The following is a 16884-nucleotide window of genomic DNA, read 5'->3' as shown; positions in this document are numbered from 1 at the left end:
ACGAAGAACAATTTTGTCCCCAACCTACAGCTAGGAACATACATAAATACTTTTCTCACAAATACACATTCAAACACACCCGTTTATGCTCAGTAAACAACAGGAAACAGCTCATTTGAGCCATTCAGAGGGTAGACGTCACTAAACATGTTGTCTCTTCAAGCAATGTAAACATCACACATGGTCAGAGTGACCAAGTGCTTCAGATGCTAAATCCATAATTACATGGAGAGTCAACATGAATGTTTAACAGGATTTGTGCCTTCTAAACAATTGCAGGTTTCCCACAGAGGGCTGAGAAATGATTATGTGGTTGGATGTTGAATGAACACAGAAACACGACTGTTGAAACAACACTGCAAGGGTGTGAATAAGTTTTGTGCTTCCATTGAGACGCTTCTAAAATTAACTGTGCTTACCGAGCTCAGTGGAGATGGATTCAGGCACAGCGACCTTCAAATTCTGTTGAACGAAAATAATAAATTAAAAAGGGGTTTCTTACAAAAGAAGTAGTTTTTTTTTTTTTTTTGCCTGCAAAACAACTACAAACACTAAAATAACAAGGTAACAAAACAGCTGAGCTCTGGGAAAAAAATGCACAATTTTCCAAATGAACTACCCATCCATCTGGCAGAAAGAGAACAAAGTTTGCTGCAGGGAAGACTCGCACCCACTCACAAACTCAGACTGAGTTTGAGAACAACAGCATACGATGACCGTGGAGAAAGGTAAAAGGTTGTCTGAGAGAGCGTTTGCTTTCTGACCCCGAGGGCGCTGGGAAAGGAGTAACCTTCCACACACCTCTCGGGACAAAAGGCACGGTTGATCTGGGTGGATCCAGGCTTTTGCCTCAACATGCCCGCAGACCAAATGACACCAAGACAGCGCAGACAATGACGGGTTAGTTAGAGCGAGAAGGGATGAGGTGTGAAAAGCTCCACTTACTGCCCCCCGGTCTATGAAGAACGTCAAGAAGTCCATGAAGATGCGCCGCATTTCTTTGGAGTTGGTCTGTTTGTAGAGGTCAGCGTACAGGTAGCAGAGCTGCGGAGGGAAGCGGGATTCAGTGAGCGAGAACTAGCGAGACTTTGTGACTGATTCAAATTGAAAACATTACTGATAGCTGATACCGATATGGTCACCACCAATATACACTACGTTTAAAAATTTTGAGGTTGTAAGATTTCTACTTTTATTTAACAAAAATGCACTGAATTGCTACCCTGGTAATCCAGAGTTCTCACCAGAGCACAAGTTGAATTTGCTCAGCGAGTTACTCTGGTGTCGAGTAATGATGCTCATTAAATATGCCCCTCGATCTGAGCTGCACCAATCACATCGGGTTATCTGATGTAGGCGGGCCTGAGGCGAGCTAAACAGAAGACGACAGCGCTGTGACGTCGAAGTCATAAGTAAACATTGCAAGATGGCTATGGATGAACACCAGTTGTTTGAAACGGCTTTGGCCGCTACAATGAATGAGTTAAACTTGGCTTTTTATCTAAAACAGGAACAGAAGACGCCCCTCGAATCGTTCCTTTACAAGAAGGACGTTTTTGCTGTTTTGCCGACCGGATCCGGTAAGAGTATAATCTACCAGTTAGCTCCGCTGGTAGCTAAGCGTATGGGGCTTGTTGTTGTGATTGGTCGTAGTGTTATCCAATTGCGTGCAGTGAGATTTTCAAATGCATGCTTGGTGCCGCCCCTCGAGCTGGCCGATTTTCATTAGTCAACGATTTCCAGGCTACTGAATTGCTCAAAAGTGACAGCAAAGACATTTAAAATGTCACAAAAGATTTCTATTTCAAATAAATGTGGTTCTCTTGAACTTCATTCAACAAAGAATCCTGAAAATAAAACCATCACCGTTTCAACATTGATAATAATAATTGATAATCCATTTTTTTTTGTAGTCTGAATAGGAAAATTTAGCGCTGTCAATCGATTAATTAATTCGAACTAATTAATCGCACATTTGATCTGTCATCAATTGCGATTAATCGCAATATTAATATTTACTATTTTTATATTGTAACAGTTTCACAGTTACTCTCTAAATTAATGTATAAAAAACTTGAAGACAGTATATTTAAATACTTGGCATCTAAATGATTTAAATGATGGCATCTTCTAATGAATGAAGGCCAGTTTCACTGATACTAATACTGGCACTGATGTCTCTATGATTTTTGTTTTGTTTTTTTTAAACATTAAATGATCGACATTCAACATTATAATTGAAAGCTATCAATTCAGCATTTATTAGGCTTTAAAAAATAACTTTTAATTTAAGTGAACTTAAAACAATCTTCACATAAACCCATTGTAATAAATGTCATATTTAGCCAACCTGTGACTTTTCTACCTGTCTAATGCGCTAATTTTGACAGCACTAGAAAAAACACATTAAATCCTTCATAGGTGGTTTGAAATCAGATTAAATTCAGATTTTTGTAAGTGCATTTTTTAGATTCGTGAGTGGTTTTTTGTCATTCACTGTGTAGCTTGTTAAATCAGAGGTTGTGACATGAAGACTTCAATAGAACATTACATATGCCATGCTTCACTGATTTATACACTTTTTTCTGTGATGAATGAGAAGATTTGGATCCTCCATTCATGAAAAGCATAATCCATGGCAAAACATTAATTCTCACGGGCGGTGAACCTCATCGATGCGATTGTGCTAGTAAAACAAACTTGTAGCTTGAAAAGTTGGTCTAAAAACAGATTTAAGAAAGATAAAAATGTGTTGAATCACTTCCTCAAACCAACTCTATGGGATATTTCGTCCGTTTTACTGTCCGTCAGGCAATCCCATAAATCTGTTTGCTTAGAAAAGCATGACTGATAGCAATAGTCTTGCCTGCCTAAGCAAGCACTTCTAATTAGTGCTGGAACTCACCAGAGGCGCAGGGTCAAACTGGGAGATCACATGGTGCAGGAAGGCGGCAAGATGAGCAGGGCGAGTCTTGAGCAGCTCGATACTCTGGAAGCAGCTGCACTGGCCGTTCACCTGGAACACATCAGATCAGTTTAGAGAGTGAGGTGACCAAGATCAGGGTTTCTACACTGAGGGAAAAGAACTGAGAATACCTGCTCCTGCTCGGTGTCAAAGTCATCATCTTCAGCAGCAATGATCTCCGAAGCCAGGCGGGAGGGAGGGCTCCCTATGGAGGATTGGAAACGAGAATCCTACGGCAGGAAGCAGAGAGGTGTGACAATCGTGTTGATCTGAAATCAGACGGTAAGGTCTGTCAAAAGGAATGGTTCTCACTAGGTCAGAACTGTCCTCGACCTCAGGGGACGGGCAGGAGTTGAGGCTGTCTCTGGGGGTGCTCTTCGGACTGGAACAGTTGGAGGCCCTTCGGCTCTCTGGAGAGGCCAGATAGAACCGTTGCTGGACCTGCACATCACACCATATACACACTTAATTACACCACAGGGACGGAAGGAACAAGGGCCACTGAGAACACTCATGATAAGTGCCACTGTTCAGCTGAGATCAGTGAAAATATCTCATAAAAAGAGAATGCATAGTACACTTACAGATGATACTGAACTTCCACTCCAGAAACCCTCCGGGCTGAAATCTCCCTTAAATTGATCCTCATCCACCCAACAGCCATCTTCACTGTTCCTGAGACACATACCCTCCTAAAGCACAGATTTGTAGTTAATTCATGTGGCATAATTCAATGATATTTTTTTAAACTATCATAGTCTTCTAAAAAGTGGTCAAGCAATATATTGTTCATACCGACAAATTAACATTGGCTAATAACTTTTCCCATTCGGCCAATTACTATCCCCATCCAGCCTTTTGAAAACCTATATACTAGTGCATATAAAGTTTTTGGAGTCTACTAAAATAGGCTTTAATGCAAGAATGTAAAAAAATAAAACAAATTTAAAAAATCACATATTTTATATTATTACAGCAACTCTCTTCCCGGTCTGTCAGTAACGCTCTGTTCCTGTCTATATGAAGTCCCTCCATTCGAAAAGTGAAACGTGCTCTGATTGGTTGGCTGGACAAGTGTGTTCTGATTGGCCAACCACTTCAAGTGTGTTTTGGAAATGTCACACCCCAAACCATAACTGCTAATTTCAACACATTACTAACACAACTCAACCAGGTCTCACCACTTTTTTGCGCATGTCTTGGTCAGGAATTATTAAAACGAGGGATACTGTGACGTGTATGTTCCAGGACGAAAACTCAAGACTACAATTGAGGTGTCTCAGGGAGTTCATATAGAGTGCTTATGATATGCTGATATGGAAAATACTGTAACTCCCTTTGGAGTGGACTTTGTGCTTTGTAACTTCGCAGACCTTTTTCACTCTCAAACAGAAATTTTACACATCAAAGAAACTTGAAAATGGAAAAAAGCATAATAGGATTCCCAATAAAGATATTTTTTACAAATACTTTTTTAGTAAGTTCAAAATTAAATTTCACATAAATATGATGCTTTAAATGTGAAAATCATTGAAACCGTTCAGAAATGTCATACATGTGTAGCCCTGTTGAGCTGGCCCTGCTGATGTGGAATGTGCTTCCTGGCTTCCTGGATGTCCCGTAGTGGTTTGGCTGTAGGAGTTCTGCTGTAGTCCTCCATTAGTCCCTAAAGAATGAGAAATTATCATATACTATATAATCAGACCTCTTACACCCCAGTCAAGTACAATCTAACAACCTCTCTGACATGTTGCTCTGCTCGGCACTCAATGCATTTATTTAGTGCATTATAAAAGTCTACTTCTATGTCGCTCTCCAAGAAAATCAAAATGACAGATCTTTGTTTACAAGCACTACGAAGGTGGTAAAACTGCACTGTCGAAACATAGTGGGAGGGGCTTAGGTCTGCCCTCTCCCTTATCAGCTATACTGGAGCCTAAATTACCTCCCAACAGGAAAGGCCTCATTCTTATCAACTTAAGTCATACTGCAACAATACAGCTCTGTAACTCAACACTTTACAGAATATTTGTGAAGTTGAAAGTAGCCTATGTGTCTACTTATAGTAGTTTACTAAGTAATTTTGAGTCTGATATTTAGATTCTGACCTGCATGTCCTGTTGCTCCTTGGACACCACCCTCTTGTTGTCCATTCTTTGGTTGTGTGAAGCACTGTTCTCTTCCTATGTAGGGTTGGGTTGAGAAACGTTAAGGAGGAGCAAATGAAAAATATAGATGATGTCATTTAATTGGAGGAGAGATATGAGGAAGTAAGCTGACAACAAATAAACAATACCAGATATAAAAACATTTCAATATTGGACCACAAGAATGTATGGGGTGCTTACCCATGGTACAAGGGGAGAAGAGGTGCGTTCCGCTGCATTGTAAGAGATGGGAGATGTAACAAAAGGGTCCCCGAAACACCCCGGTGACCCAAGACCCACGTCTACCTCAGAGAGGGGGATCTGGGGCGACCCGGGAGGTCGGCCTAATAATGTGAGGGCCACATAAGAACCGGCTGTGAAGAACAAATGAATTTGGGTCAGCGGTGGAAATATGAGGTGTCCATCTTTAACTAAGCACATGGTTTGTCCTCACATTTGATTAAATTCACCACTTCCACATGGTTTGATTGTGTCACCAAGGTCCCGTTCACCTAAAGCAGAGGAGAAGAACATACAAAATGCATTAAACTCTAACTATAAAAACATATACATGTAAGTTCTGCTCCTACACCGACACAAACATGAGGTAATTTTGTGACCAGCAGGTGGCAGAACAGACACATGCAGAAATGCAGTGGTGAAGAGAGAGAAGGGGTGGGCAGCTCCATATAGTAACCTTGTCTCTGTAAGTGTCTCACCTTAATGATCCTGTCCCCCGTCTGAACACCTGCACGCATGGCAGCGCCATCTACCAAATGACAGAAGATGATTGTGAAGATTTACGAATTGAAAGTATTATCTAGTGTGGTGGGTGGTTGACAGAGTACTTCTAGCAGAGCGCTAAAGGGGTTGCTGTGTGGTTTATGTGCTCCATTTACAATGAACACAAATTGGTTTTTAGTGTCATTTTGCAAATGATGAAACCTCCACCTTCCATTTACTGTCTCTTACAGACTCGTTCACAACAGTGTGAACTAAATTGTAGTGAATTTTAGAAAACTGATCAATTGTGAGTGCATTAGGACACAGTAAAATAAAACAAATTCTGTTCAAACTTTTAAAAACACCAACAAGTAACAATCAAAAGTTCCTTTTTTGTTGTTTTTCGCCACAAAAAAAAAAGACCTTATGAAGTGTAGGCGGCATATTGAAATGTACGTGGATAAAAACAATGCTGTGAGGGATAGCCCTAAAATCTTTATAATGGCATGGATTCTGTCATTTTTGTTGGAAAAATGTTTATTCAGCTGAAAAATGTACATGTTGTTCAACAACACTACAGTCTGTACTGTAAAGGACTGTACTACGGTCCCTCACAGCCTTTTAAAAATCCTATAGACCCTGACTAAGGTCTACTATGGGATTGTTTATAGTTCCTTCTACTTTATTCAATGTGTCTGCAACCTCCTTTAAGATGCTTTGTGCGTCCTCTAATTGGCCCTGGTCAGAGCACATCAGCTCCATTTCTGACCTACAGCCAAGTCATATCAGCCCGGGGAGGGGAGAGTCTCAGTGACAGATGCCCACAGGAGCTGATGGGGGCGGAGAAAGAAAGATAGGCGTCTTAGACAGGCGTCTTACCCTGTTTGACGAGTTGTACGAAAACAGGGTTGTCCCCACTGACGGTCAGCCCAAAGCCGTTCTCATCTTTCTGAATGATCACACATCTCTGAACCAGCCCTGGGAGGGAGGGAGAGAGAGAAAAAGAGAGAAAGTTTTATAAGAAGGGAGCTACAAAATTGATTTTACTGGATCGTCAATGCCTTTTTTAAGTATTCACCAGGAGAGGCTTATCAAAGCAGATTACAGTAACAATGACTCCAATACCTGATCGAAATGACAGTGCAAGAAAGTGCAGCCCGTCATAAAGTACTGAGAGAGTAGAGTATCACAAAAAAAATCAGAGAGAGCAGAGTTGGATGCATCAATTTCACAGTCCAAATTAAAATCTAGCCAGCTTCCCAGGATAATGGAAAGATACAGGAAATGATAGTGGTGCGGAAGTGTGGGTTATTCACTGCTGCTAGCATGAGAGATGGGCCTGCTTTCAAAATGGATAGCTCATCCAATCAGATTTGAATACAAAAACCGCAGTACTTAAAATCACAGAAATGAGTATGAACTCTAATGTAAACTGATCAAATAGTCACAGAGAAAAAACTACATCTATGTCTTCAAGATGCCTTCTGTGAAAAAGATTAAGGATAAATATGACTTGAGCTCTACTATCCGTGTCTGCAGTAGGCTGTCGAATACTACAGGAAAAAATGTAGTAAAATACAGTAAAAAATACAGTAAAATACATTTGTAAATACAGTTCAGTAATGCACTTGATGTCTATGGGACGACTGAAGGGTTTAAAGCAGAAATATAAAAGCTTCTGTGAAGCATTTCACAAATTATTCAGTAAAAAATGTTTTTCTAGATGAACTTCCAATGTTGGCCGAGTTTCCATATCTTCCTGGTATCCTTGCATGTGTCATGTGAAAGTTGCTAGATTTACATGGTCATGACTTGAAATACCTAATTTAACTTTCAAAAGAGTGATAAGTGATCCTTTCACATGCTGACCAATGTAATGTTGCAAGTGCATTTACTGTAAACATGTTTTCTACAAGTCAAAGTTGTTTTGGCTTGGTAAGTTTGACTTTTGGGACACATCTGTCAGATTTAACCCCCAAAATTCATTGGAGCTGTCAATAAATAAAATAAATGAATGATATATCAAATAAATTAATTTTATATATTGAAAAAATGTGCTGAATTGTCCTCTAAATACAGCTTTTTTCTGATTCCGTTATAACATAGTTTCTCTTTTATGATAATTAAATGAAACAAAACTGCAATCTGCCCAAAAGATTTAAATAATGGTTTCAACTGTTCACTTAATTTACATAATTATATATTATGGTATGTATGTCAAAAGTTTGGTGACAGTACAATTTTTGTTAAATAAATTAATACTTTTATTCAGCAAGGATGCATTTAATTAATCAAAAGTGACATTTATAAATGTTACAAAACATTCTATTTCTATTTCAAATGAATGCTGTTCTGAACTTTCCATCATAAAAAAACATTATGGTTTAAAAAGATTAAGCAACATAACCATTTTCAACATTGATAATGAAAAGGAAATGTATTTCTTGAGCAGCCAATCAGCCTATTAGAATGATTTCTTAAGGATCATGAGACACTGAAGACTGGAGTAATGATGCTGAAAATTCAGCTTTGCCACCATAGGAATAAATTACATTTTAAAATATTAAAATAAAAGTTATATTCACAATATTATAGATTTACTGCATATTTGACCAAATAACTTTTTAACTTATGAATAATTTTTGATCATTCAAACAGTATTGCAAAGAAAAGTTAAATTAAATTAATTAAATTAAAATTAAATTAAAAGTATAAACAGTGATCAGGTCTTTAAACTGAGCATTCAGACTCTCTCTGAGCCTCTAAGAATAATGCTATCTTTCTGATATTGTCCAATAATACACACACAGCCCAAAATCGACTCAGTGGAAAAGCTGAACTTGAATAAATGCTGATAACACTTGGACTTCACAGTGCGGGAGAGGAGAATCCCCCTATCAGGAGGAAAGAGAGCTAGAAACACAGCAACAGTGTGATCATCTTACCACAAGACTCAGGACTCCTGTCAGCCACTACAAATCCACTCTTCTGCACCAGCACATCTGAGCAACACAACAGCATGATACAACATGGGACACACACGCACACACACACATCACAGAGGACACGGAGAGAGGACTCAAATGAAGAAAAAAAAAAAGAGCAATGGCACAAATACACAAAGTGTGGCTGTTTTGGAGTGGGTCATTGTCTATTGATAAGCAGTTAATTCCCCAAGGTCTTACATATTAACAAAGTGTCTCCCCCTGAAATGATTAATAAGGTGTTCAGGTATTAAGGTCCCCGGGTGTTAACCCAGAAATCAATGATCGGCACAAATGCAAATATAACCAACAGGGTTTGGGGTGAAAAACGCTTTAATAAAAGAGATAACATTCTCAAAAGTGGTTACGCAATGACGCATATATTAAAATAGTTACTAATAATACGAGAGCAAATTGTGGATACAATTTTTTTCTTTTAATCCCTACTTAAATTTCTCACAATAATGTAATCAGTGATATTCTTTGACACAGGATATATAAGATTTATAACAATGGTTGACCTCTTTAAGTAAGGCTTTACAACTTTGGGCTAAAATGTATTACACAAAAGAGCCACAATTCTCAGGCATTCCTAAAGGAATGTTGGAAAGATATTAGGGTTGGGCGATATATCATAATCCCCCAGTTTCACAGACAAGGCTTACAGTTCCAGACTAAAATGCATGTTTGAGCTGTATTAAAGCAACTTGCAATGACATATATTAAAATAAGTCACTGCCATTGTTTTGTCTCAAGATGCACACCAGTAATGTTTTTTTTTTCTAAGGCGCGTTAATAAAAGCTACTTAAATACACTAATTGAACTAAGTCCTAGGCTAATCCTGGCTTAATTTAAGCCCCGTCTGTGAAACCGGGCCAATATGATCTCAAATTATTTTGCTGGAAATTTTAAATTAAGCAACATGCGAATAGTACAATGATTTGAATGCAATTTTTATTTACTAAATTTGACATTAGTGAGCATAAGAATGTTAGGACAGGGATACTTAAACAGCATCTCTAATTTGAATTCAAGTAGGCAATAAAAATGTTTTAATAAAAATATATCTATGTAAATATTACCATTTATTATTATTTTGTTATTAAATGTTATATATATATACGTTTTTGCATTAAACACTTTGATCGTACTTGACAGCTATGGCCGTTTGGTTGAAATTATGGTTCCTGACTGGAAAAAAATTATTCAGAACAAACAGACAATATCAGATATTGTCAAAAGAATGAAAAAATATTTCATATTTTTAGCTATATCGCCCAGCCCTAGAGGACACCGTGGTTAAGGTGGTTTAGTCATGCTTCAGATGAGGCGAGTCCAACGCCAAAATAAACATGCATCACTTCCTGCATTCACCACTATTCCCTCTAACTCATATGTGAAAGTGAGACATTTATGCAAGGACAAAAAGTAATCAATAAAACTACACACGTGAAAACTGCTTCAGAATAGCTCAGAAATCCATGAAAAGAGCCCTGAGGAAATTCTGCCATTATCTCATTCAGACACACAAGCGACTTTCGGTTGAACAGGAAAACATCTCTCATTCCAAACAATGTGAATCGTATTTTAATCGATACGATTATCACAGTGTTCTTCACCATAAACATCACATTAACGGCCATGCACAGAACTGCTTTTCCTTCTCTACTCTCCCCCGCAGCTGAGAGGAAAAACAGAGGCAAAACTTGAAAGAAAAACACACTGACAATATCTTTCAACTGCCAAAACTGGGGCCAGGAACATGTGCATCGTTTATGGTCAGCAAGTATGAATCATGCCGCTGTTTAAAGCCGTTCCACTGCAGTTAGTGGACAGGCACAGCCTTCCATCTGTGCTGTGTGGAGGAAACTGTTTCCATTTTAGAGTCTAAAGAGAGACCGTGTGAGAGGAGCAGTGTGCTTCGGTCCACACCACATGCACACGAGCAGTCAGGACACACTTTATTACAGCTAAACACTACTATTCTGTACGAGTAGAAAAAGAAAATGTGAGTGTGAAAGACAAGTAAGGACGAAAGTGCCCGTCGTCACTTACCTGTAGGGTCAAACTCGTGTGTAGGGGTACCGGGCAGCTTATCGCTTTTGGGCCTTTTGTCGGGTGGGTGGTCTCTGTTGAGAATGCTACTGGTTCTGCAAACACAAACAGGAGAAATCAATGAACAAGGTCAATGAAACACATTAACACCCTGCAACAAAAATATAACAATACACCATTTGTAAAATAAGTGCATGCACGTCTCACATGCCAGCATAAAATCGTACTATGTATTTATCAGCATTATAATGGCCACACTGCTCTCTAGATATCAGCAACAGCATGAAAGAACTCATATCGTCAGCCATTAATTCAGACCAGCTTTAAGTGCATTGACTGATGGCACTGTGTATTGCCTAGTGTTGAGTAGTTTCATCTTGCTGTGTGCTTTTTGCTTTGTTAACTTCCTGCTAGGACAACAGATGTGTCCCACTGCGCTTATGTAGCCCTATTCATTAAACGCATAAATTAAGAGGCTCTGCGTGAGTCCTGCTGGTTCTTTATCAGAAGAGCAAGTGGAAAAGCCTGCGTACAGCAGTATGAATTCAGGTCTAAAAGAAGGTGAGGTGAGGCGGGGCGAGTGTGTTTAACAGTGCTCTGCTTCCCGCTCACAGGCTGTGTGAGAAACCTTTGTTCTGTAGGCCAGCCAGTGATGGGACACAGTGCTGAAGAAGCCCTTTGTAGGCCTGTCTTACTGAGAGCCACTGTACTAACAGCCCGCTGCCATTTCCTTCACCTGGGCTCGCGCGCTTGACCTGTGGACCCTGCAGACCACCAAACTGACTGAAAATAATGTGCTCAATGAGAAACATCCACACAAAACTATCACTTCAGCATTTTAAACGATGGAGGAGCAGCTAAACATCACATTTGTCTGTCAGCCTGACAGCTCATCGATTTTGAACTCATTCTACGGGTCATCCAAACGGCCGGTTAATTACAGGACGGTATCAGAGAGGGTTGAATCTAAACCCTTAAAGGGAAGCGCAAGACATTTGCAATGTGGCTCTGAACACTGGGAATAATAGCATGAAGGCTTAACTAACTTTTCTAAGATTGCTTCAGAGGTCAGCTAACTGTGAAATTAACACTGCAGCGAAGTAATGGAAAGGACTCGCTGAGATTAGCCCACCCTTTATGAGGACCGTAGATTACACAGGGCAATTTGTCACCGCTGGTAAACTAGATAAGTCTAATGAGAGAACAGCCGTCAATCACTGACTTTTCAATTTAAACTCAATTAATAAAATTAACATTGAATGCCGACACAGGAAAACATAAGCAATCCTGTTCCCACTCCCCATAGGGGCCACAATTTCCACATTTACTCTAACTGTCAAGTGTAAAATAAAAATAAAAATGTAAAAAAACAAAACTGTTTCACAAAGCACAACCCATCTTAGATGTAACATGAGAGCTAATAACCACTAATATTACAAGTTTAAATTACCAGTCAACATTAGAATGACTGAGACCCAAATCAGAAAGACTGACACACTTAAAAGGACAGTTCTTTCTAAAAACTGAAAATGTATAATTTACTCATGTTGTTCCAAACCTCCATTACCTTCTTCCAGGATCTGTGCATTAAGCTCCCACTTTTTCTATGCAATGTGTTGTTTATTTGTTCTTTTCTTTACTAACTTTTCAAACTAACTTTTCACATATAAATGTACAGATTTTAAATATAAAATAGTTCTAAGCACTTTGTTTTATGATATATCCTGTGCAGTGATTATTTTTTCATTTCATGGATAAATAAAATAAGATAATATTACAAACTGTTTCTTTGCATTTATTTTGGATTTATTGTCAGTATTGGCTTACAGTTCACATGGGTAGGGTACTTTCCACTGTGTGTGTGTGTGTGTGTGTGTGTGTGTGTGTGTGTGTGTGTGTGTGTGTGTGTGTGTGTGTGTGTGTGTGTGTGTGTGTGTGTGTGTGTAAAACCTTTAGAACAACATGAATGTGAATAAGTGACAATTTTCATTTCCAGGTGAATTATCCCTATGAAAACGGTCAAAACAATTGTATAGTTCTTAAGTCTTCGAGCAGCGGCAGTGGTGTAGCACACTGTTCTTGCTTGTATCAGAGCTCTCTGTGGCAACACAGGATCCTTTTGAGAGCAGTTTGAGGGAACTGAATGGGCCATTTATGAAAATGCTTGTGAAACGTTCCATGGTCTGCTCAGCTAAAAACCTCCCGCCAAAGAGGAGGAATGGAAAAGTATATCCAAACAACCAAAGTAGCCAATAATCGTACCTTTTACATGTTATTCTCTCCATGATGTATCATGCATGCTGATGGTACACATAAGAATACTGCCATTTGTGTATTTGTGCTTACGACCACATCTGTTACAGTAATGCTTATGCATAAAAGTTTTAACACGTGGATTTTTCAGTTCGTCTCCGACTGGTCTAGCCTCTGTAGAGTCAGGCGAAGTTGTAATGTAGGAGTCACAGCAGTGATGCAAGGGAGGCCATCTTCACTCCTGGAGAAGGAGGTGGTGGCAATTGAGCAGAGTTGGAAGGGTAAATATGACAGGAAGAGGGGTGGGTTCTCTGCTCAAATGAGGTTTTGTGTAATAATGGAAAAACAATCCACATGAAGCCAGAAAGGCCTGGATGAGGGACACCCCAATTACTCAACTCTGAAAGGCGTGTTTGTCAGAAACCACTTAAAGGAATAATGGGCTAAGTCGTCCCCCTTCTTTTCCGCACTTTTTAGCTCACAGATTTCTTGAGTGCATGCATTATGTGTATGCATGTGGTGGTGTAATGCTCAGGTCATGGTGGGCAGGCTGGCAGGAAGATAGGGGGTGAAGAGAGCTGGAGGATGATATTATTGCTGGATAGAGCGCTGGAGGAAAAGACAAGTGAGTGCTGGGCTGGCAGAGAGAGAGAGAGAGAGAGAGAGAGAGAGAGAGAGAAGGAACAGTGACTGTGCAGAAGAAAAAGCACATGCTGTCTTTATCCAGTGCGGTCTAGAGGACCTCTGTGCTCCAACTCATGACATCACCCCCATGAATACGGCTGCACTCCTCCAAATGGTCATGTATGTTTTTCAGCAAATGTCTGTGTGCGTCAGACCAGTGACTTGACACAAGGGACAGTCAGAGGCAATCTCAAGTCAAGACACACCACAGGACTAGGACTCACAATATAGTCTTGTAATAAAGTAATGTTTTATGATGGTTAGATATGAAATATAATACATAGATTAAAATACATAGAATGATTTCATTTATCACAGAAGATCTTCTTGATTTGCAACTTAAATACACATTTTAATGTAGTGCGGTTGAATTGCTAATTTACACAATTTTAATCTTATCATTTATACTTTTTAACTATAATTAAATTTGTCACAAAAGTAAAGTCATCTGGGTCTCAAAAATATATACACAAATGATAGGACGTCATTTTATATCATGACGTTCCAGCAATGTTTTAGAATTCATATCTGTCATGAAGTTATTATAGCAGTTTAATTTGATCATAGCCTTTTTAATTAAATAACAACCCAACAAACGAAGAGATATAACTTGTTTTTCAAATAAAAAAATACATTTTAATGATAACAAAACATAAATAATTCTAAACATATTTGAATATTTCTAATAATTTAAATGTAATAAAAAAAGACTAAATATTTTCTGCTATGGGTAAAAAACACTGGGCTGACTGACCAGCAGATTTCTCTCTTTTTTTTTATTTTTTTATTTTGAACCATAAAAGAAAAATATTTAAAAAAATCTTAGCAGATTCAAAATTACTGAAACTATTTAATGCGGTAACTGACATCACACACACACACGGCACAGAAAGATGCGCGCAAGTATCATGCGCACAGACAGCGTGCCAGAATCGAGTTCTCTTTCACGCTTGAACGAACATGAACACACAGAATTATGCCAAAATGTTAAATAGTTTGGAGCAAAATAATGAGAGTGGCGTCATCTCAGCTTTACGGGAAACTTTACTGAACAAAATTAGATGATAAACAAACGTTACAGCATAACAAAAAAAAAAAAAGCATAGAGCGCAGCGCTCTTAGTGAACTGACGGTCCCCTCCCAGCTCCACTTCCTCGCCACTGCTCATGGGTAATGTAGTTTGTTTGAATATATTGTAAATGTTTATAACAAAACGGTCAAACATTAAATGAAACACACCATAACACAACCATTACCCAGTGTAAAACCTGTTAGTTAGGTAGGAAAGGCACATGACATTTATTACGGGTTTATGTGAGGATTGTAGGGCTGTTTTCGACTAAGGATTTTCATAGTCGAATCTGATTCGTTAGATTTTGCCGTAGTCGACTGATAGTCGAACCTTTTTTTTTTTTCTTTTTTTTTTTAGATAGCAGCTAGATTTTTTTCCATTTCAAACAAAAGAGCTAAAAAACACATATATATCACACATATATCATAACATTTCATAAACATGAGGAGCAATATGAGAGAGAAATTTGGTGATGGTTGTTTAGGTACATTAAAGCACGTAAAGCTTTTTCACGCCCATGAGAACCGCGTGGAGTCAACTCACAGCCGCTCCGCTGCCCTGCTGAAAATGTGAAGCAGAAACGCTTAATATCAGATAACGTCCATAATAATTGGACTCTGGGTTCGATTTTTTGACCATTTTCAGTGGTTATGAGGAGAAATATGAGAGGGAAATTTGGTAATCGTTGTTTAGGTACATTAAACAACGTAAAGCTTTTTCACGCCCATGAGAACCGCGTGGAGTCAACTCACAGCCGCTCCGCAGCCCTGCTGAAAATGTGAAGCAGAAACGCTTAATATCAGTTAGCGTCCATAATAATTGGACTCTGGGTTCGATTTTTTTTACCATTTTAAGTGGTTATGAGGAGCAACATGAGAGGGGAATTTGGTAATCATTGTTTAGGTACATTAAACCACGTAAAGCTTTTTAACGCGCATGAGAACCGTGTGGAGTCAACTCACAGCCGCTCCGCAGCCCTGCTGAAAATGTGAAGCAGATTTTTGAATACATTTTTATTTATTTACATTAGTAAGCTACAGGACATCGTCTTTCAAAACATGACCTGCGCGAAAGCGAAAAAATAAAATAAAAATGGTACCCAGCCCTTCTGAAAATGCGAATGCGTCTCTGTCCCCAGCGCATTTCAAACCAAACTGACGCCCATGTATTCGACTATGAGGTTCATAGTCGAATCAGACCTCTCCGAATCCTCGACTATTAGAAGTCAGCCCTAGAGGATTGTATTAAGTTCACTTAAATTAAAAGTTGTTATATTTATAAGCCTAATATTTTTTTTTGTTTGTTTTAATTAATAGCTTTCAATTACACTTCAGTATTGAATGGCTATAATTAATGTTTGAAAAAAAATCTATTTAATTGAGACATCAGTATCTAGAATCAGTGATACTGACCTTCATTCATAAAATGATACCATTAAACAAGTATTTAAATATACTCTATGTTGTTTCTACATTAATTTGGAGATTAACACATTACATTATTACATGAAATTATTACATTATTAAATATATCAAAATTGATTGATATATATATATATATACACACACACACACACATATACACGTGTGTGTGTGTGTGTGTGTGTGTGTGTGTGTGTGTGTGTGTGTGTGTGTGTGTGTGTGTGTGTATGTATGTATGTATGTATGTATGTATGTATGTATATATATACACACACACACACACACACACACACAAATACTTGTTTAACAAAGTCTATGCAAGACATAAAATCACATAGATACACATAGTAAATGTACACTAGCCTTTCACTTCTCCTAAAAATGCCAAATGGGGAACTTGCCTTAACGATAAGACTCAAAACTATAAGAGACAAAACCACCGACTCCAAGGCGATGAGATCTCTTTTGCAGATCTGTCAAATTTTGGCTGCTGGAGTCAGTGGAAATGAGTGAAGCGGAACCAAACAGAAAAATTGCTCTTCACAGAATAACAATAAAGTCATTTAACAAATAAAGGCT

At 38.5% G+C, this 16884-nt stretch overlaps 1 protein-coding gene across 2 annotated transcripts in view; it reads right to left on the bottom strand.

Moving 5' to 3' along the window:
- arhgef12a (Rho guanine nucleotide exchange factor (GEF) 12a) overlaps nucleotides 1-16884 on the bottom strand; it is a 46148-nt gene that overhangs the window by 17816 nt on the left and 11448 nt on the right. The window contains exons 3-16 of one of the 2 annotated variants that reach the window (XM_081370104.1): nucleotides 10876-10970; nucleotides 8781-8837; nucleotides 6715-6813; nucleotides 5832-5881; nucleotides 5567-5624; nucleotides 5314-5486; nucleotides 5074-5148; nucleotides 4521-4631; nucleotides 3550-3657; nucleotides 3278-3406; nucleotides 3097-3195; nucleotides 2906-3016; nucleotides 946-1044; nucleotides 420-462 (exon numbers count right to left, since the gene is read on the bottom strand). In XM_081370104.1, the coding sequence (XP_081226230.1) occupies nucleotides 420-462; nucleotides 946-1044; nucleotides 2906-3016; nucleotides 3097-3195; nucleotides 3278-3406; nucleotides 3550-3657; nucleotides 4521-4631; nucleotides 5074-5148; nucleotides 5314-5486; nucleotides 5567-5624; nucleotides 5832-5881; nucleotides 6715-6813; nucleotides 8781-8837; nucleotides 10876-10970 (1307 nt within the window). The remainder of the gene's footprint in view (nucleotides 1-419; nucleotides 463-945; nucleotides 1045-2905; nucleotides 3017-3096; nucleotides 3196-3277; nucleotides 3407-3549; nucleotides 3658-4520; nucleotides 4632-5073; nucleotides 5149-5313; nucleotides 5487-5566; nucleotides 5625-5831; nucleotides 5882-6714; nucleotides 6814-8780; nucleotides 8838-10875; nucleotides 10971-16884) is intronic. The other variant, XM_081370105.1, reaches the window with a different exon arrangement.

This window comes from Scardinius erythrophthalmus, assembly GCF_964197995.2.
Source record: "Scardinius erythrophthalmus genome assembly, chromosome: 7".
In the NCBI taxonomy this organism is placed as follows: Eukaryota; Metazoa; Chordata; class Actinopteri; order Cypriniformes; family Leuciscidae; genus Scardinius; species Scardinius erythrophthalmus.
The sequence above is the reverse complement of the archived record's forward strand: the minus strand, read 5'-3'. Positions and strand labels throughout refer to the sequence as shown.